This window comes from Ambystoma mexicanum, chromosome 10 (genome assembly GCF_040938575.1).
Source record: "Ambystoma mexicanum isolate Mex_15411 chromosome 10, UKY_AmexF1_1, whole genome shotgun sequence".
NCBI classification, from domain to species: domain Eukaryota; kingdom Metazoa; phylum Chordata; class Amphibia; order Caudata; family Ambystomatidae; genus Ambystoma; species Ambystoma mexicanum.
The window spans coordinates 625,258,647-625,285,254 of record NC_090932.1 but is presented as its reverse complement, the minus strand read 5'-3'; the positions used below and the strand labels follow the sequence as shown (position 1 = coordinate 625,285,254).

The window sequence follows — 26,608 nt, the reverse complement described above, 5'->3', positions numbered from 1 at the left end:
CCCCCTCCATGGAGGAATCCGTCACTGCCCTAATGCCAAAACCCGGGACAAACCTGGAACTCTGCTCCTCATACCGCCCCATCGCCCTACTAAATGTAGATGCTAAGATTTTCTCGAAGCTCTTGGCACGCAGACTCGCTGCTCTCCTCCCCGATATCATACACCCGGACCAGACGGGCTTTATTCCGGGTCGCAACACCCAGGACAACATTAGACGGATCAGCAACATTATCGGAACAGTCAATAGAACTAGAGAGGAACTGGTGGTGGTGTCACTTGACGCACACAAGGCCTTTGACAAGCTGGACTGGGGTTTTGTGGGTGCAACACTCCAACACTATGAGGTGGGACTGAGGTTCCGGAAATGGATACTGGCAAATTATCACCAGCCTACCATAACCCGCAGAATCAATGGGGCACGGTCCCCCAAAATAGTGATCACCAGAGGAACCCGTCAAGGATGTCCCTTGACGCCCCTCATATTCGCGTTATCAATGGAGCCCTTCGCTGCCAGGATGCGCCAAAGCCCCACCATCCAAGGTCTAAAACATAAGCAGGAGACGTATAAAGCCGCCCTGTATGCGGACAATGTCTTACTGACGCTGACCCAACCAAGCTCATCGCTCGAGGCACTAGAGGAGGAATTGGAAAGCTTCAAAGCCGCCTACAGATTCACAATTAACCCCAAGAAGTCGGTGGCCTTGGGCATCAATATGCCCAAAACAAAGTTAGATCCGTTGCCAGCCAGCCTCCCAATCCCGTGAGCCAAAACTCATCTAAGCTACCTGGGCGTCCAACTCCCCAAGCTGGCTGAAGACACGTACAAGCTGAACTTCCTGTCCCTACTCAAGGACCTGCAAGCGGACATGGTCCACTGGCAAAAACAAGAGATATCATGGATGGGGAGGATCACAGCACTAAAAATGAACTTGATCCCCAGACTGTTCTACCACTGCCAAGCTCTCCCAGTTGCAATCCCCAAAAAAGCTATGCAGAAACTCCAAGCTAGTATGATGAAATTTATTTGGGCGGGCAAGAAGCCACGAGTAGCCAGGAAAATTATGCTAAGGAGCCCCGGCTGAGGCGGCCTGGGGGCCACGGAGGTTGAGAGATACTGTCTGGCCGCCCAGCTCTCTACAGCATTCATGTGGCAAGCGACGACTAACAAACCCTGCTGGCTCAAGCTGGAGGAGGACTGGAGCTGCTATCCACTGGACTCCCTGCCACACATCACAACGCCTAGATACCTGCCAAACACGGGCCCGCTCTCATCAACCTGGAACACAGTTAACAGCTGGAGGCAGGCGGCCAGGAGGTGGAAATGCAAGGGCTCAGCAGGCCCTCTCTCCCCAATTTGGGACAACACGGACTTCACCCCTGGGGTGGGGCAGGGTGCCTACGCCAGATGGAAAGCAGGAGGCTTGATGCGGTTCACAGACTTTTTCCAACGGGGACGCCCTGCTCACTTTTGAGGACTGCAAAAGGAAATTCTAGGTCACGAAAGTCGAGAGATTTCGATACACCCAACTGCGTCACTGGCTCTCGCAAGACCCAATCAGAACTCGGGGGCACAGAGAACTCACGGCACTGGAACAAACGCTAACAACCAACCCGCCCAAAGGAAAGATCTCATCCCTATACAAGCTACTAGACAGGGTAGATCCAGACTCGAAGGAGTCCTACATGGAAAGGTGGGAGAGAGAGACATTGGCAAGGAACTAGACATGGCTAGTTGGGGCCGCATCTGGATTAGAACCCATAAATCCTCGAAGTGTGTCACGGATAAAGAGGGGGCCATCAAGGTCTGCTACAGGTAGTACATCACACCAGAAACCCTGCACAAGTGTGATCCCACCATCCCGCCATAATGTTGGAGAGGCTGCGGAAACATCAGCACGCTGTTCCACCTGCTCTGGACCTGCCCAAAAGCCGGGAGGTTCTGGAGGGAAGTCTTGGAACAGATCCGGCGCATCACAGGACTGACGATACCGTGGGATCTGGGAATCATCCTACTAGGCGAGACTGGGGAGGGCAGGCCTCTGCACGCACTTACTCACCGCAGCCAAAATCTCCATCGCCAGGCTGTGGAAACTCCCAGAGGGTCCGGCAGTCCCTGTGTGGTGGGTGAAATGTTGGGACATTGCAGCCGCGGTGAAAATCACGGCCCTCCGCTTTGGACACAGAAATAAGTTCTACAACATCTGGTCCCCATTCCTAGACTACGTGGAGAAATTCCCTGGTGTGGCACGACAACCACCGCCCCTTCGTTGGTTGCTGAAGACGGACTAACCCCCCCCTCTTAACTGATATTATTGGCACCCCAACCCTCCGTCTCCTTTGAACATTGCCCCTGTATTAACAATCTGAGACTGCAGCTCCCTCCCCTCCCGATTTACCCCCCACCCTCCCGATTACACCCCCCCCTCCACCCTTGTTCGCCTCAGAGGAGGCTAAGTTCTTTTGTTTGTTTACTGAGATAATGTAGTAATATGTCAGTGCGAATACTGAAGTTTCTGTTTTCTATAAATGCCAATAAAAAGAGTTTTGGAAAAAGAAAAAAAAAGGTTAGGGAATGGATGAACGTAAATGTATTAAAATATAACTCCGGCAAAATGGAGATCAGGTTATGGATAAAAGCTATCTGTTACTTTGATGGTTACGGCAAAGGTAGCACCTAAGAAACACGATCCACTTTCTATTAAAAAAAAAGACCATCAACGGGACTAGACAGTACAACTGGATCCATGTTACAGTAGGTATTTGGTAAAGGAGACAAGGTGTTTGATTAAAAAAAACACCATTCTAAGATGGCCAGCTCAGACCCAAGCCAAGATGGTGATTTTCAGCTTCCAGGAAATGCCAGGGTGCAGAAGCAAAAGTCTAGTTCCAGACGGAAAAACAGTTTGGTGCAACATAAAAATCAAGTTATTTGTGGCATGTTCCCCATGCTGCCATTGTCCTTTTTTACCCCTTTGTAAAATTCCCTGCTAATAGTTGTCTCACCGACTGCGGTGTATCGTGCTCATTCGCGAGTCATCCATTTAGAAAGAAAAAGCCGTTTGGGCCCCGAAATATAATTGGCCTAATCTGTGGTAATGAAGCCAAGTTGTTAAATATGGCATTCCGTCTTGGAGCACTGTTGTCGAGCATATATACACAGAAATGGAAACGTGGGTACAATGACAAATGCACCTCATGTCTGGCAGTGTGTGAAACTAACTCACATTTATTGTTTGCCCTGCTTATATAATCTCAAGGAAAAGATTGTCATTCTAACTTTTCATTGAAAGTTATCAAACTAATGATGATCTATTACTATTGGGTAGGGGGCGTTAATATGAAACAAATGCTTGGATATTGAAGAGGAAAATGCTATAGGGAAGAGACCATCTGTGAAGTGTAAGGCAGCAATAAGGGAAAATACAATTGTAGTACTTAATGTTTTGTGTGTCGAGTCTGTTTTATTACTGATTTGTAATACTTACTAGTGTTTTACTGATTATTTAAATTGATCAATTGCATTTCTTTTATAAAATCATGTTTGATTGTATGCTACTATATGAAAATGAATCTATTACTGAAACACATAGCACAATACTACAGAGTCTCCTGGCCTTGACTTTGCAATATGTGTTTCCATGGCGCACGCAGGCCCTCGCCTATCTCGGTCTGCAAAGGTATCTCGACATCCAAAGTTTGCCAATGCATTCAGCACCATTCTACAGCATCAAAAAGGTATTTTCCCCTTTAATTGGGATTTCTCCAATCCATCTCATCCGGTTTCAACTACTGCAACAGTATCTATCTAGGTCTTTGCAAAGCCCAAAACTGTACACTCCAGCACAAACAAAATGTAGCATAGACATCTTCATACTACAATGTCGAGAACAAATCTTATGATCAAGCTTTCCATTAAACAGATGACTACATTCAAAACTCTACACATCACCAAATGTGCATTCTTTAGGACAGGCCCTAGTTAGGATCAGCAAACCAAATGTGTTGGCTCCAGCAAATGTCTGCATCACAAAAAAAGAAGGTTGTGCTTTCCCAGGTCAAGCCAGCACTCTTTGACACTTGTGTGTACAACTATTTTTGTCACACATTTCTGTGCAGCTGCAATGTAAATCATCTGCCTTCTTCAGGTTGTGTGCAGGCCCTATGTACACTTCAATTCTGCTCCTATTGTGTATACCCCCTTTGGACACCTCTTGCCCGATACAGGTTATGCTACACGCTCAGCTTTATTCCCAGGTCTGTAGCCTTTCCGTAACTTTGAAGTAAACCACACTTCAGTTCTTCGTAGTGTGGTTTACTTGCATTTTCACTTTGCACCGTTCTCTAGTAGAGTACAGAATATATTCCCCAGCCATCACACGCCAGTTAGTTTATGTTCCAGTTCATGACTTCTTAGCGCCTCATTTTCCAGAATGCCTTCCTATTGTAGGTTCCTTAATGTTTTTGGCATCTTAGTCTTTCAAGGGTCAATTCTTTTCAGAGAGAAAGCCATGTCGCTCTCAGTGTGCTCTTGCCCTGCGTTGCCAGTCCTGGTTTTTCCATAAGATTAAATAATCCAGCCCAATTCTTCCCTGTGGACCTTTTCAGTATTTTCTTTCCTTCCTCCCTCTGTTATTTGGAGTATTTAACAATTGGTTTGGTGCGCCTACTAATCCATGCCAAGGGCGTTTGTTTATTCCACTGAAAGGATGTCAGTTAATTAACGCACTGCAAATGCCTACCATATAGAGAATACTGTAGCCCTTTTTTTCTGTAATGGGGTAGTGTTCATTCTGGAAGAGTACATTACTGCACTGTGACCACAGACTTCAGGTGACACAGAGCACACACACATTCAAAGGCGGTTTTGTCTATCGTACGGCACCTCCTATTCATTAATTAATTACTTCAACTTCTCCAATTTTGTAGCCGTCTGCACTATCCACTCCAGCTTTTTTCTTTCTACTCTTGTCAGTCCAAATCTGTTCCAACCTGGTCCTCCTGTCCAGCTCTTACCCATAAACATACAGCAAGTACAGTCAAGCCTTTCCTGTGCCTCCAATGTGTGTAAAACGTCTGCATAGTCTTCTACATAGTGAACAATCTCCGACTATGAGGAGCCCTTGGAAATCCACAAGACAGAGCCAGCCGCCCAGTAGCAGGGACTACCAGAGCTTAGCTAGAGTAACATCTTGAACTTCCCCTTTTGGAGGGAGCTTTTGAAGAGTGAAAGGTTTAGATTTTAATGCCGACCTATTCTTATGTTTGGTTGCCAATCCAGGGTCCACAGCCTTCACTAGTCTGAGACAGGGAAAACCAGACCATCCCCTTGCCATCTAAGGGGAGCAGCTCCCACACTCAAAGCTATCCTTCCACCATCAACTGCAGGAAACACCGGTGCCAGCCTCCAATCTGGAATGTGAAGAATGATGACGTGCGTGTTGACAGACATTATATGATTTTCTGCAGACAAAACCTAGAGAATCAAAGCCAATGTCACCATTTAGAATACCTCCTTTAGGAACTTGTTTAAGAATGGGAGATGGAGGAAGGCATGGTTGACAGTGTCAAAGGCAGAAGAGAGATCAAGCAAGATGAGGACGCAAGGGGTGTTGGAGTCGAGGTTGGAGAGCAGGTCTTCATGGATGTTCAGGAGAGCAGTTTCCGTGCCTCTGGCGGCTCTGAAGCCAGACTGATGGTCATGGAGACAACCAACAGATTCATTGTGGAGATTAAGCTGGGAGATAGCCAGTTTCTCCAGGAACTTGCCCAGGAAGGGAGTGATGCAGATTGGGCGATAGTTAGCCAGGCAAGAGGGGTCGGCAGAGGGTTTCTTAAGAAGAGGGTGCACAAGGGAGCGCTTCACATGGGTTGGGAAGACTCCCGTGGCGAAGGAGTGATTGCAGAAATCAGCCAGGGCAGGAGCGAGGGAGTCGATGTGGTCCTTGATGGTTTTGGACGCACAGGGGTGAACCTGTTTCAACAAGATTTTCATAGATTGGACTTGTCTAGAAACATCATCTGCGGAGAAAAGGGGAAAGGCAGTGAAGGAGGGAGGGGGGTGGCTGCAGAAGGGCCAGAGGAGGAGCAGGGGATAGGGGGAGGGAGGCGATAGGAGGAGAGTGAGGACAGGATGTCCTGAGTTTTAGAAATGAAGTGAGAAGCCAGAGCCGTGCAGAGGGCCTGGGAGGGAACAGGAGAGGTAGAGACTGCGGCGGGATTGGCCAGTTCCTTGCAGATTTTAAAGAGTTCAGCCGAGTTGTTTGATGCCGCAGAGATGCGGGCTTGGATATGAGCTCTTTTCTTGGTGAGGACGGAGAGCTGGTATTGCCTTTGAAGCAGGCGGCGGGTCAGTTTGTCAGAGGATGAACATGAAGCACGCCATTTCCTCTTGGCCACCCTGCACTTGCGTTTTAGGGTGACGAGGTCTGAGTCATACCAGGAGTTACACTTGGCTTTGGGCTTCAGGCGGATTCTTATGACAGGGGCAAGGATATCAAGAGTATTGGATATAGAAGAGTGGAGCGTGGAGCGGGCTGTGTCAGGGTTAGAGTCAGCCAAAGGGGGCAGAGGGGGTGAGAATGTGGAAGTGAAAGCCTCAACTGACGCGCGCTTCATGGGTCTGATGACCGAGAAAGTGGGTGGCAGTGATGGAGGTGGCTTGGTCTGAGGGGTGGGGAGGGTGAGGTGGGAGAATAGGAGAAAGTGATCACTCCAGGAGAGAGGAGTGGAGAGGGGACAGAGAGGGGAAGGTCTGAGGAGATCAGAGCATCAAGAGTGTGCCCTGCAGAATGAGTCTGGCCTGAGGGGAGAATGGTGAGTGAGAGTCGCAGAGGTCGCGAAAGAGTGCAGAGGGGTGACAGGAGGCATCCAGGTGGATGTTGAAATCTCCAAGGAGGAGGAGTTGAGTGGTTGAGGCCAGGAGTGAGGAGACGAGGTCCGCCCACTCAGAGGAAGGAAGAAATCTGACCAGGTGGCCGATGGATAGTAGCCGTAGTAAGGGAATGGCTAGGGGAGAGGGAGCGCCTGCAGACGAGGCATTCAAAAGAGGAGTAGTTCTGCGTAGGAATGACAGAGGCAAGAAACCACTCGGGGAAGATAAGGGCAACACCCCCACTAGAGCGGAAAGGCCTGGGAGCGGAGAGGATCTTGTAGCCGTCAGGTAGGAGTGTGTCAAAGCTGGTGACAGAGCTAGCCGTGAACCATGTCTCAGTGAGACCAAGGACATCGAGGTCAAGTTCTTCAAGGAGGCGGCAGATATCAGAGGAATGCTTGACAGCAGAGCGAGAGTTCAGAGTGGCAGTGTGGAGAAGGTTGCCAACCTTGAAGGACTTCCGGGGAGGAGTACAGATCAGAGGTACGCCCTGCACAGGTGTAGAAGGAGCCAAAGAGGGGGCGGCAGGGCAAGGTCGCCAAGGAAAGTGGAGGGGGGACAGCCAGAGAAGAAAGGAAGTTGATGAGGCATGGGAAGCGTCTATCAAAGAGGTGAAGGTTGGCCTGACGGCTTTGGACCAAGACGGTCGGTCCCATTTGTGTAAACATTAATGATGACCTTGGAGGAAAGGAAGGCGGCCAGGAGGGCATCCCAGCGGGTGCCACCATTAATGGGAGAAGAGGAGAAAGGGGAGAGCACAGAAACCATATGAAGGGTCCATAAGTCAGGAGAAGGCACGACAAAGAGGATGTCGGTGAGAGTTTCCTTGGAGGAGGCACTGGTGTAGGTCTCAGAGATGGGGAGGCCTGGAATGGAGACCAGGATGTCCTTTTTAAACTTCTTCCTGCCAGATTTAGCGAGAAGAGCAGGACAGTCAATAGAGAAGCAGTTCGAGAAGTTGGGAGGGACAGAGAGCACCATAGAGTAGGTGGGAGAGGAGAGAGGTGAAGGTACTGGAGGAGGGCACTAGAGTAGCCAGACAAGAGCGAGAGGCAGGCAAGTTGCACAATAGGACAGGATGACGCCACTCAGACTTACAGAGCTAACATATTGCGCAGTAAGATAGGAGAGACGACATAGCGAAAACGAGAGTGGGAATCCTGAATAGGAGGAGATAGGCCTAGGTTACACAAAGAAATTTAAGTACTTAGCCAGTGTATATTATACAGGATAAGAGACACCTACATTTGAGAATCCTGAATAGAGGGAGAAAGGCCTAGGTTACACAATGCAATTTAAATACTTAGAATAAATGCATTCACTGCGACACTCGCAGTTTTCAATATATATTGGAATCATGCAGGTATCATCAGAGTCCACATTTTTGTCTCACTTAGAGCAGATGTTTGAGCTAATTACCCAGGATCATAATGATCACCTATATTTTGCTGGCAGGTGATCTAAACCAACACTGTCTCTCAGAGAAAAACGGCAGCGGAAGTGATAAAGCATTGAGATGGCTTGAGCTAATGCAGGACAAACAACTTATCATTCTCAATGGCACCCTAGAAGGAGATATACCACTTAAACCGATATGTAAGCGTGGTAAACAATTAACCATAATTGACTATTTGTTCAATTAAACATGTTAAATAATATTGGTGAACAAGAACTACTCACAATGTCATGGAAGTGGCACATAGACTCAACTGTCGCAGAGCACTATAGATATGGATTAGAACTCTATGGTGTGAAATTTTTTTTCGTTGGACTACACATACAGTAAGCAAACTAGAGCAATGCCAAAATATGCCCAAGTAGGCTTCAATGGAAACGTACCCAAAAGCTGGAACGAATATACTGATGTTTTAACACTATTTAAATTATAACCTTCCCATAATCGATTGCAATAATTAGTGTGTCCCTCCTAGCATCAATGTAGGAGTAGAGGCACTACAACAGAAGCAGAAACAAAATTACAACTCGTAGTATATTGTTGTTCGGCCCTGTGATGGAAGGAAGACATTGGAGCAAAGGTCCACTTTACCTTTGTGCTCATGCATTGCTCATACGTGATTAACTGCCTAATCCTCTAATTCAATTTAACCCATTTCATGTTATGGCAGGGTCTGGGACTTGGCCCTGTCTTGTGTGGTGGGGGAGGTAAATGTGGGGTGGGGGGGAATTTCTACCAAGCCTACCAGGGCGTAAATACCAGAGATGGTCCTACTCTATAGATGGGATGATGTAGAAGGGCCCCAGCCCTTGAACCCCATAATGTGCCAGGCATACCTGTGACCTTCTTACTGCAGTCTACTGTACCATTTTTTGCAGCCTTGCATCTGGCAGAGGTTCTCACTGCTTTCTTTCAGAACCACAAGTTTCAGGATGCCGATCATCTCCAGATGGAATCTCTGCAAGCTAAGACGCCAGCACTGTATGCAACGCTCACCTCCTCACCACAGCCACTTCCTGGGAAACAGGAAAGCAACGCGAGTGGCTGACAGACAGGATACAGTCAGAGAAACCCTACAAACACTCACATGGGAAAAAGGAGCAAGGCTAACTTGGGTTCCTAAAGAATTTGGACCAGACTCCTAGGGAAAAGATAGAAATATATTGTCCCAAGAGGTCAGGTGGAGGCAAGGACCAATGAGAAGGAAGAGGAAGTGACCAAGGTGGTAAGCCTCAGCTATAATAAACCTGCACAGACAGAGCATTGTGAATGGTGTTCGGGTGAGGCCAGAATGACAGCTGGCAGACTGAGAGACCAGGAGGAAAACGGAAGTTGGAGCGCAGTGTTAAGAACGTGTTGGAGAGTGTGGAACAGTTCAGGTGAGCGTGCGTGTTATAGAGGCAACCAAGAAAGAATTGGGATGGGGAAGCGAGGAGGATAGAGAGGAATAAAGCGAGCGAGAGCACGCACGTGAGAGAGAGAGAGGAAGGAGGTGCATGGGAGAGAGAGGAGACTGGTTTAGAGGATGCAGAACAGGAGGGAGAAAAGGGTGTGAGGAGAGTTGGAACCATTGGAGGAGGGGCGAGAGAGGGAGGAGAAAAGGGTTCTAGGGAAAGGTAATAGAGAGGGGGAGTCAGGAGAGAAGGGTTGGGATGACCAGAGGGAGAGCTAGAGAGAGCAGTAGGCAGAAGGGTAGTAGGGTAAAAGTGAAGGTGTAGGTGGGAGCCAAGGCATGGAAAAGGGGGAAAGCATAGGATGAGAGTGGAAGAGTGACAGACAAAAAGGTGCATCTTGTCCACTAGTATCGGAGGAGAAAATCAGGGTAGCTGAAAATTAGGAATTCTCAGAGGGAGCGAGGTAGAAGACCTTGGCCTTTAGGTCTTAACCGACAGAGCAGTTTAGCAATAGATAGCATGGGTTACTGTAGCATTCATGCTTCTTATGAACATACTGTGCTCGGGAGCGAGCCATGGAACACAGACGCATCCGAGGGAATCTGAATGTGAGTCAAAGGACAACAGCTGTGAGACGCATTGGCCGGATGACATGGTCTCCCTCCTTTTCCTGTTATATGTATACTTAATTCTGTGTAATTAAACCTAATGTAAACCCCAATATGCCCTGTGTCCTCATATAATTACATGCCCGCATATTACAAATTGGCGACGAGGACCGTACCCATCTACAGCTCCGACGAGTGTTTGGTTATGTGCCTGTGAGGCCACTCCGCTCACGCCCGAGCGTTGCAACGGCCCCAGACGAAGCGTGTTGCTGCACTTCAAGTTAACGTACCTCTGCTCTGTTATAGTCGTCGCTCTGCTCAATCCGAGCGTGGAAAAGAGACTTCCTCTTCTTCCGCGGAGCTGCATTTTTTTGTGTACACATCCATTTCCTCATACGCGCATGCGCGTTTCAATAGTACAAGGAGGAATCAAGTCGAGTGCTATTAAAGCGATACACGCATTATTGCGTGTCTAGCAACGGGCAAAACCAGACTGTCTTTTAGCCTTGGCATTCCTTCTTAAATGGGACAGCACCTGCACCAGGGTTTGAGCAGTGCCTATTCAAACCCAAAGAATACGTTCATAGGACATACAAAGGTCCTTGGGATTAATATATAAGTGAATTGATACAGTGCATGCAAGGCCAGACAAACATACAACTTATCAAATTTTATTTTAGCTGATACAAAGATAATACATACAAGTACAGTGCCAATTTATATTGGAATATTACAGTACAAGCACACTGTTGACAGAAATGAAGTGACAATTGTGACAGTATGGCATTCAGCAGCGTTCCTCCTCCCATGTTTTTTATGCCTGACGCTAATGAAGCCAGCATACCATTGAAGAGGTGGATACAATCTTTTGAACATTATGCAGGAGTAGTTTGTGGCCCGAACTGCAGTGCAGAAAAAATAAAATCCTTACTACTTCACTGTTTGGGCCAAGCTGGCCAAGAAAAGTACGAATCCTTACCAGAACTCCCAGTAGAGGAGGATGTTGATATCAATGAATATGAACGTACAGTCAAAAAGATAAACATTATGAGAAGAAATTAAGTATCATTTTGGAGAGATATAAGTTTGGCAAGAGGAGGGAGAAAGTGTTGAGAAATGTATTACTGCTTTAAGGAAACTTGCCAAGACATGCAATTTTAATGATCAACTGGATGAAAGACTAAGAGACCAGTTTATGAGGAGTGCAAAAGTAAGAGAAAAACTTTGGTCAGAGAATGATCCTTTGCTAGATATTGTGCTAAGAATAGCGAAAGAAGTTGCACACTGAAGAATGTGTAAAGGAAATAGAGAACAAAATGAAATCTGTCCAAGTAGAAACCAACAACATGAGAACTGCAAAAGTGTCGTGCAATGTTGCTGAAGATGGTGAATCAATTTCAATGGTTGACAATGCCTCTGTCAGAAGAAAGGCATTTGGTAGACCATATCAACCACCACAAAGTGACAGAGGAAAGTACAGAACCAATCAAAAGGGAAATTACAACTACACCAGGAGAGACAGTCCAAATGAGCAAAACATGAATTCAAGAAAAAGGCATCAAGGCAGATGTTATAGGTGCGACAGCATTAATCATTGGGCCGACGACCCAGAGTGCCCAGCAATAAAAATCATATGCCGTAGATGCAAAGGGAAGGGCCATTATTCCATGTGCTGCAGATTTTGCAATACGTCCACTAATTGGATAGGGGGAATTCAGACACTGACCACAGTGATAGAGAAGAAGGTGAAGAATGTGTATTTGTTATAATAGATGATGACGAAAAAGTTCTAGAGAGCCCTAAAGCCACAGTTTCAGTTGATGGAGTAAAAATTAACATGATGATCGATACTGGTGCAAAATACACATTGATACCGCAACAGCTATGGAATAGAGAGAAGCATGAGTATTTACACAAAACCGATATCAAACCCAGAGCCTATGGTGGTGTAAAGATTGACTCAATAGGCTGGTTCTGGGGCAAGTTAAAATTCAAAGGTAGGCAAGCTAAAGGAAAAGTTTACATTACCAGTGTAGGCAAGACACCCCTTTTGAGCTGGACTCACCAGAGCAAACTACAAGTAAAAATAGACTGTTGCGGAGGAATCTGTCTTTGCAATCAATGATGTGAACGGGCCTGAGAATAGTCTCAATGTAATGAAGTGCGACACCAATGATGTCATGGAAGCAGTATTCCGTGATGATGTTGGGTGTTTGTGGTTATGTGCATGAAATACAATTAAAATCTAATCATACTCCAGTGGCCCAGAAGTTGAGGAGTGTACCTTTATCTATGCGAGATGAAGTCAGGAAGGAAATCAAAATGATGGAAAATCAAGGAATTATTGAAGGCATAGATGCCAGCGAATGGGTCTCACCATTAGTAGTTCTCAGGAAGAAGTCAGGCAAACTCTGAATATGTGTGGATATGCAGGAGCTGAACAAGTGTTTGTCCCAGACAGACATCCTCTCCCCAACATACAGGAGTGGATTTCCGCAATTGGGCCATCAAGTTCCTTTTCCACTCTCGATTTGACATCGGCCTATCATCAAGTTAAATTACACAGACGCTACAGGCATCTCACTGCTTTTATTACGCCAGATGGTTTATACCAATTCAAGAGGATGCCATTTGGACTGGGGTCCGCGGCATCAGTTTTCCAAAAAACAATGCACAATCTCTTTGAGAGAGTGCCAGGAGTGATATGCTTTCAAGATGAGATCTTGATATATGCTGACAGTCAAAAGAAACATGATGAAAGATTGAGATATTTGTGTGAAAAATTATATAAAGCTGGAATTACTGAGCAAGGACAAATGTAAAAGAAATTGTTCAGAGATTGAATATCTAGGACACAAGATTTCTGCAGACGGCATATCACCTAAGGCACAATTAGTGAACACTATAAAAAGAATTCCCAGACCATGCAATAAAGAAGAAGTACGCACATTCATCGGTATGGCGGAATACTATTCTAAGTTTGTCCGTGACTTTGCTGTACACACTGTCCCATTACGAGAATTGCTCAAGAAGAAAAGTTTCGAATGGAATGATGAATGCGAGGAAGAATTTGAATTTATAAAAACTGCAATAGACAAAGCACCGGCATTGAAAAATGTCAGTAGTTAAAAGAAAATCATCATTACCACCGATGCCAGTAATATTGGTCTTGGAGCTGTCATTACGCAAGACCATAAGGGCTGAGAAGTACTAATTGCATTTGCATCAAGACTACTCAAGGGGGATGAAAGATCGTATGCCGCTATTGAAAAGGAGGCACTGGCGATAAAATGGGCGGCGGAAACGTTCAGGAGCTTCATCTGGGGTAGTGAAGTGGAGTTCCGCACAGACCACAAGCCCCTGGTTCATGTCATTATATCTAAAGGGTTAGACAAAGTATCCAATCGCATCAGGAGATGGGTGATGCTGCTTCAGGAATATAATTGCACCATAAAATATTGTCATGATGCCTACCCCCGGGCAACCAGACGAGGTCCAGTAACCCCGGAAGCAGGCATCAAGTAATTTTAAGCAAGCCCAAAAACCCCTGCTAGGGGCTGTTTGGGTGGGGTCCTGGCACCTATGGCGCCAGGCTCATATGGATTCAGTCCTGGCGCTATAGGCGCCAGGCTCATAGAGTAGAACTTAGCTGATGCAGACCATGCTGCAAGCTTACCTGATGCAGACCATGCTGCAGAGCTCCAGGCCAAATGAGGCTTGGAAGGGACTATTTTACCTAGGGACTATTTTTTACTTGGGTGGGGCTGGGGAGGAATACTTACCTGGGACTACTTTGGGGGCTATTTAAACCACATCCGAAGAGCAGCACACGCTTCGCGTTGTTCTGCATCCAGCAGCGTACCGCTCACAGTGTCTGCAAGCCTGCATCTAGTCTTCTGCCACGCCCGCCTCGAGTCTGCAGCTCCTAGAAAAAGGGAGGAACAGAAGAAGAAGAGGTTAGAATAAGAGCAAAACCTTCGATCCTTACCTGAATTTCGGATCCACCGCGCCTTCGAGCTGGAAAAAAGAAGCATTTTACGCGCGCCGCCTCGCCTGCTGCAGCGCCGCGTTGAACTCACCGGCCATCGCAGCATCCTCACGATCCACCGCATCCTTCTGCACATTCCCGCCGCACTCTGGCACCTAAGGGGAACACAAGAACAGCAAAGGTGAGCCAAGGGAATAAACAGAGGCAATAGTAATTACCCCCATAGACTTACCCTATTACTGCCGTGGGTGGTATTCCTCTTCACGGGTCGGCGCAGCCTCCATTGCATCCTCACCGTACCCCGGCCCCTAAGGGGAACAAAAGGACAACAAGGTGAGACAAAGGGACAAACAAGGGGAACTCTTCTCACCACAATAGACTTACCTAATTTTACCGCCGGAGGCATTATTCCCGAACTTCATATTTTCTCTCCACACCTGAATAAGGGAGCAAGCAACAGGTTACATTCTGACCTTATTTTATTGAACTGTGTAGGATAAGCCAAATCCTCACCTGAACTTCGTCAGCTACCACGAGGAACTCTTCGCTGGGGTCAAGCTGCAAACTGCAAGGAATCGGACAAGAGTGAAAGTCAGACATGTGAACTCTTACGAACTACATACTTTTCGGAGTCAATATTGTTCTGGAACTCACCAATTCCTTCGAGCCAGTGAAGCAACTGGTATCAACATGCCCCTGCGCTAAATTCAGGATGGAGAGCTCATCTTTTCAAACCATCGGGTGAGACTATAAGAGGGGACATCAAAGGTGATCTGTGGGGAGAACAGTGGGGGTGGGGAGGATTTACGCTCAACTCCATGGGTGGTTAATTCCCTTTCTCCATTTGCAGAAGAATATTCCTACGGGCCAAGCAAACGAAGCTAGGTGGGCCAGTCCAGTCCGTCATCTCGGCCCTACGCGTCACATTGGTGGAGACCGCAACTGTCCAGTTCAGATAGACGCATCTGTGGGAGTCAGGTGAGCGTAACAGTTATGTACATGGAGTTAAGAACATCACTGCTGACTGTTTATCTCGACTTACTAATATATCTGAAATTGTGGATGAAGATGACAATATGGAAAATGTTTTGAACATAGAGGCAGCATCCATTTCAAGGATGAAAAGGATGACAATGTGTTAGAACTTCTTAAGGAACTAATCAACAGTCAAGGTCAATGGAGTAAAGCAATATTTGAAGAAGCAGGCCTTATGGACTATCGGTTTGTTGCTGATGAATTACATTTACACAATAATATCATGAGAGGAGACAAAACAATTCCACCCTCAGGTTTACGCCGAAGAGTGATTGAACTCGGCCATGAATGGTTGTTACCGAAATTCCGAGTAAAGTACGGAAAGATCTTGGCATGGATGTGTTAGGCCCTGTGTACAGTAACGGTGTACAACCATTTTGCCTAGTGGTAATTGACCTCCTTACCAGATGGGTTGAAGTGTTAATTGCACCAGGTATCACAGGGAAAAATGTGGTTGAATTTCTATCTGATATTTGTGAGAGAGAGGGGTATGCAGGGAGTATCATGACTGACAACGGTACCCAATTCAGATCTAAAGAGATGGTGGATTTTTGCAGTAAGTACTCTATTATACACTAAAAGAGTGCCATTTACCAAACACAGACTAATGGGACAGTAGAACGCTTTAGCAAAGTGTTGAAGCAGACTATTAGGTTGGCATGGTCCAATGGGATAAATTGGGAGGAATCTGAAGGAGAGAATAGTGGCGCATCGCTTCACGCCGCATTCCACCACTGGTCTTTCTCCTTTTGAGTTGAGCAGAGGGAGGAAGGCGAGCACCAAACTGGCACCGCTATGGTTGGATAACAGATAATGGAGTGGAAAAAGATTTTGGGGTTGTATGTAGTAAGATCAGAAATACCCAATTGAAGAACAAATCTGTTCATGATGAGAAAAGGCCGATGAACACGTTTGACAAAGATACTGTAGTGGGAAAAATGGTTAGAGTATCGCAAACCAAGGCGTATGGAGGACTGTGTGTGAGCTTTCATCATTTCAACATTTAGCATTTTAATTGTTGTTTGCGACATCATAAAGGAAGGGAGATGTGTAGCAGTCATGGTTCTTATGAACATACCGTGCTCGGGAGCGAGCCATGGAACACCGACGCATCCGAGGGAATCCGAACGCGAGTCAAAGGACAACAGCTGTGAGACGCGTTGGCCGGATGACACGGTCTCCCTCCTTTTCCAGTTATATGTATACTTAATTCTGTGTAATTAAACCTAATGTAAACCCCAATACGCCCTGTGTCCTCATATCATTACATGCCTGCATATTACAGTTACCCATCTCTAGTCCTAACATGCAACCCTCTGCAGTGTAGGGAAGTCTTGGCTAGGGTAGAGGGAACCCACTAAACTGAGTCTAGTTCAGGAAATCGCCTCACTTTGGCCGTGCTGCAATTCAGTACTGATTAATATCTGCTAGCAAAACCCTTGATAATTCTAAGGAAATTGTGGAGTTCTAGAGGCCTCTGTGACATGGTCCAGAGGTTGCTAAGAGACTGCTATATGAAACAGGGCAGCCTGCAACATCTGGCATGCCACACTCTTCCAACATGCATGTGAAGTGGTTGTCTGCTGAACAAGCCCTGCCAAAGTCTGTAAGGACTTTCTTTTTTTTTATTTAAATGTTCTAAATTTGTTCAACCATTTTGTCACACTTAAGGCACTGTGGCTGGTTTATGTTACTATTTAGACTTCGAATGCGACTCTTGGAGTTAGTATGGTGGAAAGAGGTTATTGACGTCAGCATTTTACCTTTGTTTAAAAATCCTTGGCTTCATGACTTTTCAAAATATAGCATATTCGTTTTATCTTGCAGAACCGGTGTACAACAATTGCTAAGACTAAAAAGGAAGTGTACACAAATACTTCACACTACCACCATCTGTGTTGAGACAAAGTGCGTAGATGTTTGGAGGGAAACACTTAAAATTAGGGATTTGTAAAAAGTATGAAAAACTAAATTATACATTACCTCATTTCCATGCTTTTGAAGAAATTCTATTTCATTCTGTGTAAATGTTGTCATGGAGATTGATTTTACTCTATGGGGTGGATTTAGACCTCGCCTTGAAAAGAAAATGGAAAGGATTGAATTAGTAAATACCCTTGAAGATATTAATAAAACAGTTACAAAAGTTTCTCAACAAATGGAAGCCAAAGTTCTATATTTTATTTGTTATCTTATCAAAAACCAGAGTTAATAAAACTGAAGTAAGGCTATAGATTAAGAACTGCCACATCTATTAAAAATCCAAGGACATACGGTTCCCTCACATTGACAGCAACTGCATGTCAGACTTCAGGATCTAGTTAATGCAAGTGCCTGTGTAGTGCCGGAAAAGGGAAAGCGTAGCGCTGTCCAACTCCAGGCCTTGAGGGCCAGTACCATGTTGGATTTTCAGATTACAGCACATTAATAATCATTGCGAAGTTAATTGCTGTTGGCTGTAGAAAACTCTGAATGACCCTTTGACTATCCACTGGATTTTTGCTTGAACGTGGCCCTGCCCTTTACCCAGAATCCCAAATATTTCGCCTGCAACGCACATCATCGCTAAGGTCATCGCTGTTGGCTGTTGAAAACCCTGAATGACCCATTGACTATCCATTGATTTGTGCTTGGTATGCACTGTGGTATATGCAGAAGGACTTGATACACCTCTACTGGGCGTTATAAGTGCCCAACAGTATTTTATAGGATATAATATACTATTATAGAGTGTAATTTCCCTTTATTCTTCTGTTTCAGAAAGTGGCCCCTCCCATTTACCCAAGATCCCATACATTTTGCCTGCCTAGCGCATCAGCGCGCGTGCATCATCGCTAAGGTCATCAATGTTGGCCGTTTGCTGTGCAGCTGCAGCTTTGACTCTTAGCTCTGCCCTCGCGTCCCTGTGCTTTAATAGTTCTCTCCCTCTGCCGCACTCTCCTGGGTGTGGTCTCCCACCAGGTTGCTGCCAAATTTCCAATCGATAGTGAACAGCTTTATTTATTCTGGTCTAGTTATCGTGGAAAAATAGTGTTTGGACTCCTTCTGCTCCATGATGCGGTACCTTTAAGTAATATTGCTCCCCGTGTCTGGTATCCTTCCTTAGATGGTATATAAGTATTGTGTGTGATCTTCCCAAGTACTGGATTCTTCACATGGGGTATGCTTAAGAGACTCATAGGCTACAGAAATTCTACACACCGCTACAGGAATATAGTTTCCGCTGGCTTACGCTCATCGTAATTGTCTATTGTACATTGTAGCATGTGCATCTCGTGTAAGTCTCTACTGTACACTGCATCACATTTGAATATTACCAGGGTCCATACGTTTGTAGAGACTGGGTATGCAGCTGCACTTTCCTTCTGGAACTTTCAGTCCCCCTGGTCGGTTTAGGTTTGTATGGGTTTGCAATGTTGTCAGCGTATGCTATGTAGATAACGCTGCTCCTTCTGGTGTAATATCTAGCCTTTGGCATTACTTCCTACCTACCATCAGTGGCGTTAATGGAATCTGCCTTTGTTATCTGCCACGCATCGGGAAGTGGTGTGAAGTACTGTGGCTAACTCTTAGAGGTTACGCAGATAGAAGAACGTGTTAGTATAGATTAAACCCTTTGGTGCACGCATGTGTGTATCGCCCTGCTATTTGCCTTTAAATAGAGGCTGGACCACTTGCTATCATGAAAAGCTATTGAAATACAACCTTTGACTGTGGATAAAACACTATTGTTGGTGGATCAAAATTGTGTTGAATGACTATGCAACGGGTCTCTTGGGAAATTAAAGGCTCTCCCCCTCCCCCACACAGCTGGTTAGTCCTCAAGCACCAATCGCACTAGTATAAGGCATGATAAAATCTGTGCAGCTCCCCGTATTATTTTCTGATTTCATTTAATGCACAATATTACAGTGTTGTAGTGTGAAACTACAAGACCTATAGAAGTGTACAACCTGAATATACAGCAATTTGTCTGTCATGTGAATGGTTAGCATTACTGAGATGAGTAATTTGAGTACTGTAGAGGTGGCTCAGGAGAATATCCCATTGGCAGTCAGGCGCTGCCGAGGGACGTGTACCCCGAAGTTTGTATGTAAAAATGAGCCACTAACAAAATCAAAAAACTGACTTCTTCAGTTGCCAAGACTCCTAAAACTTGATTGTGCAGCAGTAGAGACGGCTGCCATTGAAATTGCTACTGAATTTAGTCATTCTTTGAGTTATTTATGTTCAAAGCTGAGCTGTTGGATGCAGTCATTACTAGACCCCTGACCAAACCTAAAGTGGGGATTGTCTCTAAGAAAAGTTCTGCCTGTTCACATGAAACGATTACAGAATGTACTGCTGATATGAAATATTCAGTTCCTCTGCAGTTATCCTGTAATATAGAGAGGTTGAAGATGGCAGTTTATGTCGACTCTCGCCATGCTAATGTGATCGTACATAAACAATCACAGATGCAGGACTTGATCGAATTAGATGCATCCAAGAATTTGGATATGGAGATGGAAATGTCAGAGGTGGAGTATATAGGAGATCAGAGAAATTACATCTACTCCAGGTGTCTTGAAGGTACAACCAGATGTCTTTTTTGAAGAAAGTAAAATCTACGTTTCTCACAATAATACTCTTGAAAACTATGTGTTGAAGCTAGGTCTTGTAAAGATGATTTTACTTCTAATGAAAAGTATGGAGTGGCCTCGCCCACACATAAGCTAACTGAGAATCTGTCTGGTAGCAGCGAGTCCAGTATGACAACTAACAATATGTTTTGGGCGTTAGATAATTTGCTTACTATGTTGGTGGAAAAATGTGATCGCTTGGAGAAGGAAATTGATTTTCAGTCTGTTCTGTTGATGAAAAATATCATACACATAAAACTGTTAAAGATGTAAGCACTGCAATGGAACCCTGTGATCAAAGTGAATTCTTGGCCTCGGCTGTTATTAGTAATACAACTAGTGAGTTGCCTTACAAACAGCTTAATAGTAAAAAAAGGTGGGAAGCCCACGCAAACTAACAGTAAAAAAGAGAAACCTAAAGCCACACAGAGGCGTAGCCAGGATTGTCTAGCAAATGGGGCCTGAAGCTAATGTAGTTGGGCCCAGTGCACCGACAAAAATATCTGTAAATGCCCACACTATGCTGCTGAGTGGGCATTTACAGATTTTGGGTGGGCCTTGCCCCTCAGGCCCTACCCAGTATAGGCCTCTGAAGCCACATCTCATGCATTTATGTACTCTAAGAAATTAGGACCGCGTAATAAAATGCATGGCACAGGAAAAAGAAATCAGCGATATATAGAAGTCATCACTCCCGAAAATGCTACTGCTCCGTTCCTTCAGAGTCCTAACCCAATCCCTATAAAATCCATTGGCATGAATGTGGCATGTACTATTGGACCTGTTAACCTGTTATTACTGATAATAAAATACTTCCAGCTCCCTTGCAAGAGTGTCCCATGCCAGCTGTAGGGTCAGGTAGTTTGCCTGAAAGAGATAATAATCTCATACCTTCTCGCATCAACAATCAGAACAACAATCTACATGTGGGCTTCAAACATTGTGAAACTTACACTTCCCATTATAAACCTGGGGGGTCTGTCCCTACAAAGTAATGAGCTTCACAAAGCACTGCAATTGAAATCTGTGTGCAGCAACATAGATTCACGTCCCTTTAATGGTGCTGCAGTATCGCGCTTATTCAATTTGATTGTACCACTCAGAAGCATACAGTCTAATGATATCCTGATTGTTGACCAGATGGAACATACTATTGAATATATCACTAATGTTTGGTTCAAATTACCCTCCATCCTTGACGATGTACTGGGTTTCCAAGACAAGCTCTTCAAATTAGGTTATCTAGTTAAAGTGGTAGTGGTACCACAAACTAAATCCCGGGTAACATTGTCCAAGAAAAAAAAAAGCAGTAGTAAACACTTCAGACAGTCTGGGTGTTTTCAATACTATGAATACCCAATCATTAAAACGATTAAGTATTCTTAGTTCCCAGAAGAGTGGCAATTAACAATAATAGGAAAATTGGTACTTCTATTGGCAATCCTAAAACATTACAAATATGAGACACATATGGGACTATAATAGACGGATACTGGCAATGACTCCCATCTGCATTTAAAACCCACTTTACCCCTCAGCCCTGATGTTGAGAATTTGATGTTATCGTGGAATACGCGTGGGTTTGCCCATATATTTCAAGCAGATGGTTTGGCCGCTAATATGGAAATGTTTATGCTTGTAGCTTTACAAGACACATGGCTAGTGGAAGAAATCTAATTTGATGGCCGTTCGACCATACAACAGGCAGCCACGAAAGGGTCCTGTGGTCGCCCTAAAGGAGGGCTTTTACTTTCAATCCTATTTTCCAAGGTTGTTTCACAGAAAGATAGCAACCCCAATATACAGGCAGCTATGTTGATACAAGATAAGTTGAGCCATTAGGAGGGTTGTAGATATTAACAACCATGATCTTATATAAAAGTTGCAGAAAATCTGCTGAAAGGATACTCTCGCTCCTGTCCGGTTTGGTTAATAGGTAACTTTAACACAAACATTTTTACCAAGTATCCTGAGTCCCAGATAGATAACTCATCTTCTCCTGTGAATACTATGCTAATTAATCATCAAGGAAAACAATGGGTAAACCTAGTTTAAGAGTATGATCTTAGGGGCGCTGTTGTGCGCCGAAGAACATGGCCGCCTGACCCGTGAGCTCTGTAACCGGAGATCTCCTATTAACATAAATCCTGCAGTTAAACTCTAAGCTTCTAAACTTCCTTTGCAGGAGGAGAGAGCTAACACTCTCAGGAGCAATCGAGGCAAGTTACAGGCTGAAACGCACCTTCAATCTGTGTCAAAACACATCCTGTAGCAGGGGACACCAACGGTCAGAGAGCCACGGGCCAATTTTTAGGCAGCCTCCATCGAGAACTCAGCACTCCTCCCGTCATCGCCAGCAGCGGGCCACGCATGGTGCCCAACCCCCACGATAAATACCCACAAAGGCTCCGGAGGACATACCCGGACATGAGGGGCAGCAGCACTTACAGAGCAACCAGACATCACACCAGGTAGAAGCGGGCGCAGAGGACGTGTGGGGCAAGGCAGGAGGAACGCACCCACACTAGCCTGCTCCAGGACAGCAACCGCAGCGAACATACGCTGTCTCTCAGACCTGCCAACATCAGCCCACAGCCTTCGAATGACATTGAGGTACGTGCCAGCAAAGCAACCCACAACACATATGCTTGAGACCGGAGGGGGGGTGGGGAGGGAAAGACGCTACGACTCTGCAAAGATCCTCCAACCCGACACAAACGCGAATCCCTCCCCTGCTGCCACACGGAAACTCGCTGCTAAACTCCATTCACTACCGTTGGAGGCAGTGCTGCCCCAGGAACAATATAAACCCCACCAGATACAGCTACCATACAGCGTGGGACAAAGGTTCTAAGCTCTCCCTGAAACACCTGCAAAACCTACAAGCACTGCCTTAGCACGCCCAAACTGAGCAAACACCGGCTGTAACCCTGAACCCATTGAGACGCTCCACACGGAAAGACTGGATGCAGCAAGGCAACCACAACATAGCACACCACACGAACGCCTGGAACCATCAGAACCACCAGCCCTCTGTAGGGGTACCACCTAAGCCCCTGTGAGAAGCTACTGGCACTACGGGGTTCACAAATATTTGCCACAACCTACTCGACACAGTCAAGGGGAGTACTCACACTGGTCCATCGCAGACTTGGGCTCCAGGTGAATAGAACTGAGGTGGGCACAGATGGCAAATTCATCATAATATGGGGATCAATACAAGGTCAAGATATAATCATTGTCAACACCTACGGATCCAAAAAAGACACCAGAGTTCTACGAACAGGTCATCGCATTACTAATGCCAATTGATGGAGCAAGAGTGATATGGGGGGGTGGGAGGGGAGAGGAGATTTCAACACCAACTTAGACTCCATACTCGATAGGACAACCACAACTCAGCGGACGGAATCAAAGACGGCACTCACCATAAAACAGGCCATGTCCTTACTACCTCTCCCCGACTCATGGAGGGAATTACACCCCTGCATCAAAGACTATACATTCCACACATCTTCATGGATCAAGTTCCCGAATTAACTATTGGCTATGTTCCACTGAAAGTGTTCCAGACCTGAAAGAATGCAGTATACTACCCCGCACCCTCTCAGACCATTCCCCGGTGGTGTTCGATATACACCTAGGGACACCCACACCGGATCACAGTCTATGGAGAATGCCACCGGACCTCCTGAGAGACTCACTTTTTGAACCACTCCAGATTGAGGTGGAAGAGTTCTTTGAGCGGAATCAAGGCTCAGTGAGCTCCCACAGTACGGTTTGGGAAGCCTTTAAGGTATGGCTAAGGGGACATTTAATATCCAAGGTCCACGGCACAGTGAAAGAAATCCGTACCCAACAGGCTCAGACCGAGGCTCACATCAAGGAAGCGGAGAGAGCATATATGGAGTCACCAGGGCCAGAAACGCTGGCACCACTACACAACACCCTGGCCGAATTCAGGACACTAGCAGAAAAGGAGGTCTGGTACATGGCACAACCAAGGCCAGAAAGTACGGAGAAGGGAATAAATCTGGCAAGATGCTGGCAAATCTCATTAAATCCAAATAGGACCTCCGACAAATATCCAGTATTACGGATGAGATGGGCACAACACATGTAGACCCCCTGAAAGTGAACAAGGTTTTTCTGAGGTTATACATCAAACTATACATGAACACAGATCAAGGAACAGCAGGAGTTACAAAGACATCTGTACTCCTTTCCGCTCCCTACATTGTCCCTGGAAGATAGAGCCGCCATAGACCTGCCTCTGAGCCTTGAAGACTTAACACAAGAAATCAAAGAACTCAAGACGGGCAAGGCACCAGGTTCAGACGGTCTGACGGCAGATCTTTACAAAATCCTCATCGAAGTCCTGGCCCCTACTAGAAGTGTGGGAGGAGTCCCTGCAGAAGGGAGCGCTACCACCATCTATGAGAGAAGCAATTATCAGTCTTATTGAAACCACAAAAACCTCCTCACGATCCATCCTCGTATAGACCACCATCTCTTATCAATGTCGACACCAAAATGTAACCAGTTCATGTCCAAACTTGTGCACCCAGACCAATCCAGCTTTATACCAGGCCGCTCCACCACTCTTAATTTACAAAGATTCTTTGCCATAGCCTGGCAGATGGACCCTCAGTCCAAAACGGTGGCAGTTACATTAGACGCTGAGAAAGAGTTTGATTCCATCTCATGGAGGTACATGTATGCAATACATTTTTTTTTAAAAAAGGGATTTGGCCCAGGTTTCCTTCAACTTATAAAACTACTGTACCGCAACCCCGTTGCCAGAGTACGGACCAACAAGACGCTATCGTCCAGTTTCCACCTACAGAGAGGCACCAGGCAAAGCCGCCCACTTTCCTCTTTTGCACAAACGTTAGAAGGAATGGCGGAATACATGCGCAACAAACGTGCCTAGAGAGGCATCCGCATCAAGGGATCCCCGAAGTTCATCTTTCTTTATGCGGATGACATAATTCTCTACATCAGAGACCCGGATACTCGCCTATCAACTGTGATGCGAGACATTCTGGAATTCACAAAAAACACTCAGGATATAAGATCAGGTTAAGTCTGAAATAGTACCGCTGTCCAGGTCCACAGTCCAAACTGCAGCCATGAACGACTTTCGGTGGTCCCCACCACAGCTAGATACCTAGGCATTATAATAGCACCAGATAGGAATATTCTCTACGCCAATAGCTACGCTCCACTACTGCTACAGCTGGAATGCAAGCTTAACTTATGGACTAAATTGCCACTATCCCTGTATGGCCGCATCCCTCTACTGAAAATGGTAGTGGTACCGAAGTTGTTATATTTATTCAATGGCATCCCGATCTGCCCGGAAGGAAATTATTTGACACAATACAGAAACTGTCCTCTCGATTTGTCTGGTGGGGCGCACGGCCAGAATCAGCTGGGCTAAGCTATGCGAAGGCTATGACACCGGCGGACTAGCAGCTCCAGATTTTCTTCTATACTACCACTCAGCACAGGCACACTTCGCGAGATACTGGAATGATGCTACTGAACAATACGCATATATACGGGCAGAAGAGTTTGCGGCATCTCCCATGAACCTTAAGAGCATGATCTTTCGCCAAGGTGGCAGAAGAGAGAATACCGGTGTCATCGACGGTACGCGCATGGACACAGATCCTCAAGAGTGGGATGTGACATACCATACTGGCCACACCTACCTTTATGGCACTACCCCGGACTTGAATCCACTGGGGACCTAACGATACAGATGAGGTGGGTCCCAGAACAGCAAGCTAAGGTGGGAGACCTTTTTTCCAGAGGGACGGTTTCTTACAGATACAGAGATCCAGAACAGGGCGGGAGCCAGACTATTCACAATGGAACACCACCAGCGAATAAAAGCGGGATGCAAGAAGAAATGGCCGGCTTTCCCGATGGTGCCAACTATACACAAATTCTTAACCGACATTCTGACAGAGGACGTCTTTACCAGCAGTGTCTCCACGTTGTACAGAATAGTACAAGACAACAACCCATCCAAGAATGAAATGAAAAGCAAATGGGAAGCAGACTTTTTTTTTAAACCTTTATTTTAGTTTTTCGCATACAAACACTGTCTGCTCCTATTCGGTCGCAGTTTGTAAAATTACGTTCATACCATACAATATACTCATATGGGGCCCCCCTCCACCCCCAGAAGGTCTGATGTTAGCTTTGCTCTGTTATTTTGCTCACTATGTTTCAATCCATTACGTTAATTGTGGTTGCTGTGAACACGTCCGTCCTCTATGGTTAGACGAGTTGCGATTACGAGTGAAGTATCTGTGCCTGAGATCAGGTATGCGATGTATGGACCCCAGATGTCAGGGGTTCGAGCGTAGAGAGGTAGAGTGCTTATAAATTCGGTGTCCACGTCTTCGCAGTATGTGACATCTTTTTTCCATGCTGTCAGTGTGGGAAGGGGACCGCGGCCCCAGGTTAAGGCGATCCTCCTGCGTGCCAGCAATAGGAGAAGGGCGGCTAGTCTTCTTTACGAAGGTTGTAAGTATTTGGTCAGGCTTAGTAGTGCAACAGATGGAAGTGGGCCCAGCTCCTCTCCTATTATGCCGGCTGTTTGTAGGACCGAAGACCAAAA

The 26,608-nt window shown here is 45.8% G+C and overlaps 1 protein-coding gene across 12 annotated transcripts in view; it reads right to left on the bottom strand.

The window, feature by feature from the left end:
- The window catches only part of AGFG1 (ArfGAP with FG repeats 1), a 1,171,945-nt gene that overhangs the window by 1,030,236 nt on the left and 115,101 nt on the right, over positions 1–26,608 (bottom strand). For all 12 annotated transcript variants that reach the window (XM_069618220.1, XM_069618222.1, XM_069618215.1 and 9 more), the window contains exon 2: positions 17,336–17,429. In XM_069618220.1, the coding sequence (XP_069474321.1) occupies positions 17,336–17,429 (94 nt within the window). The remainder of the gene's footprint in view (positions 1–17,335; positions 17,430–26,608) is intronic.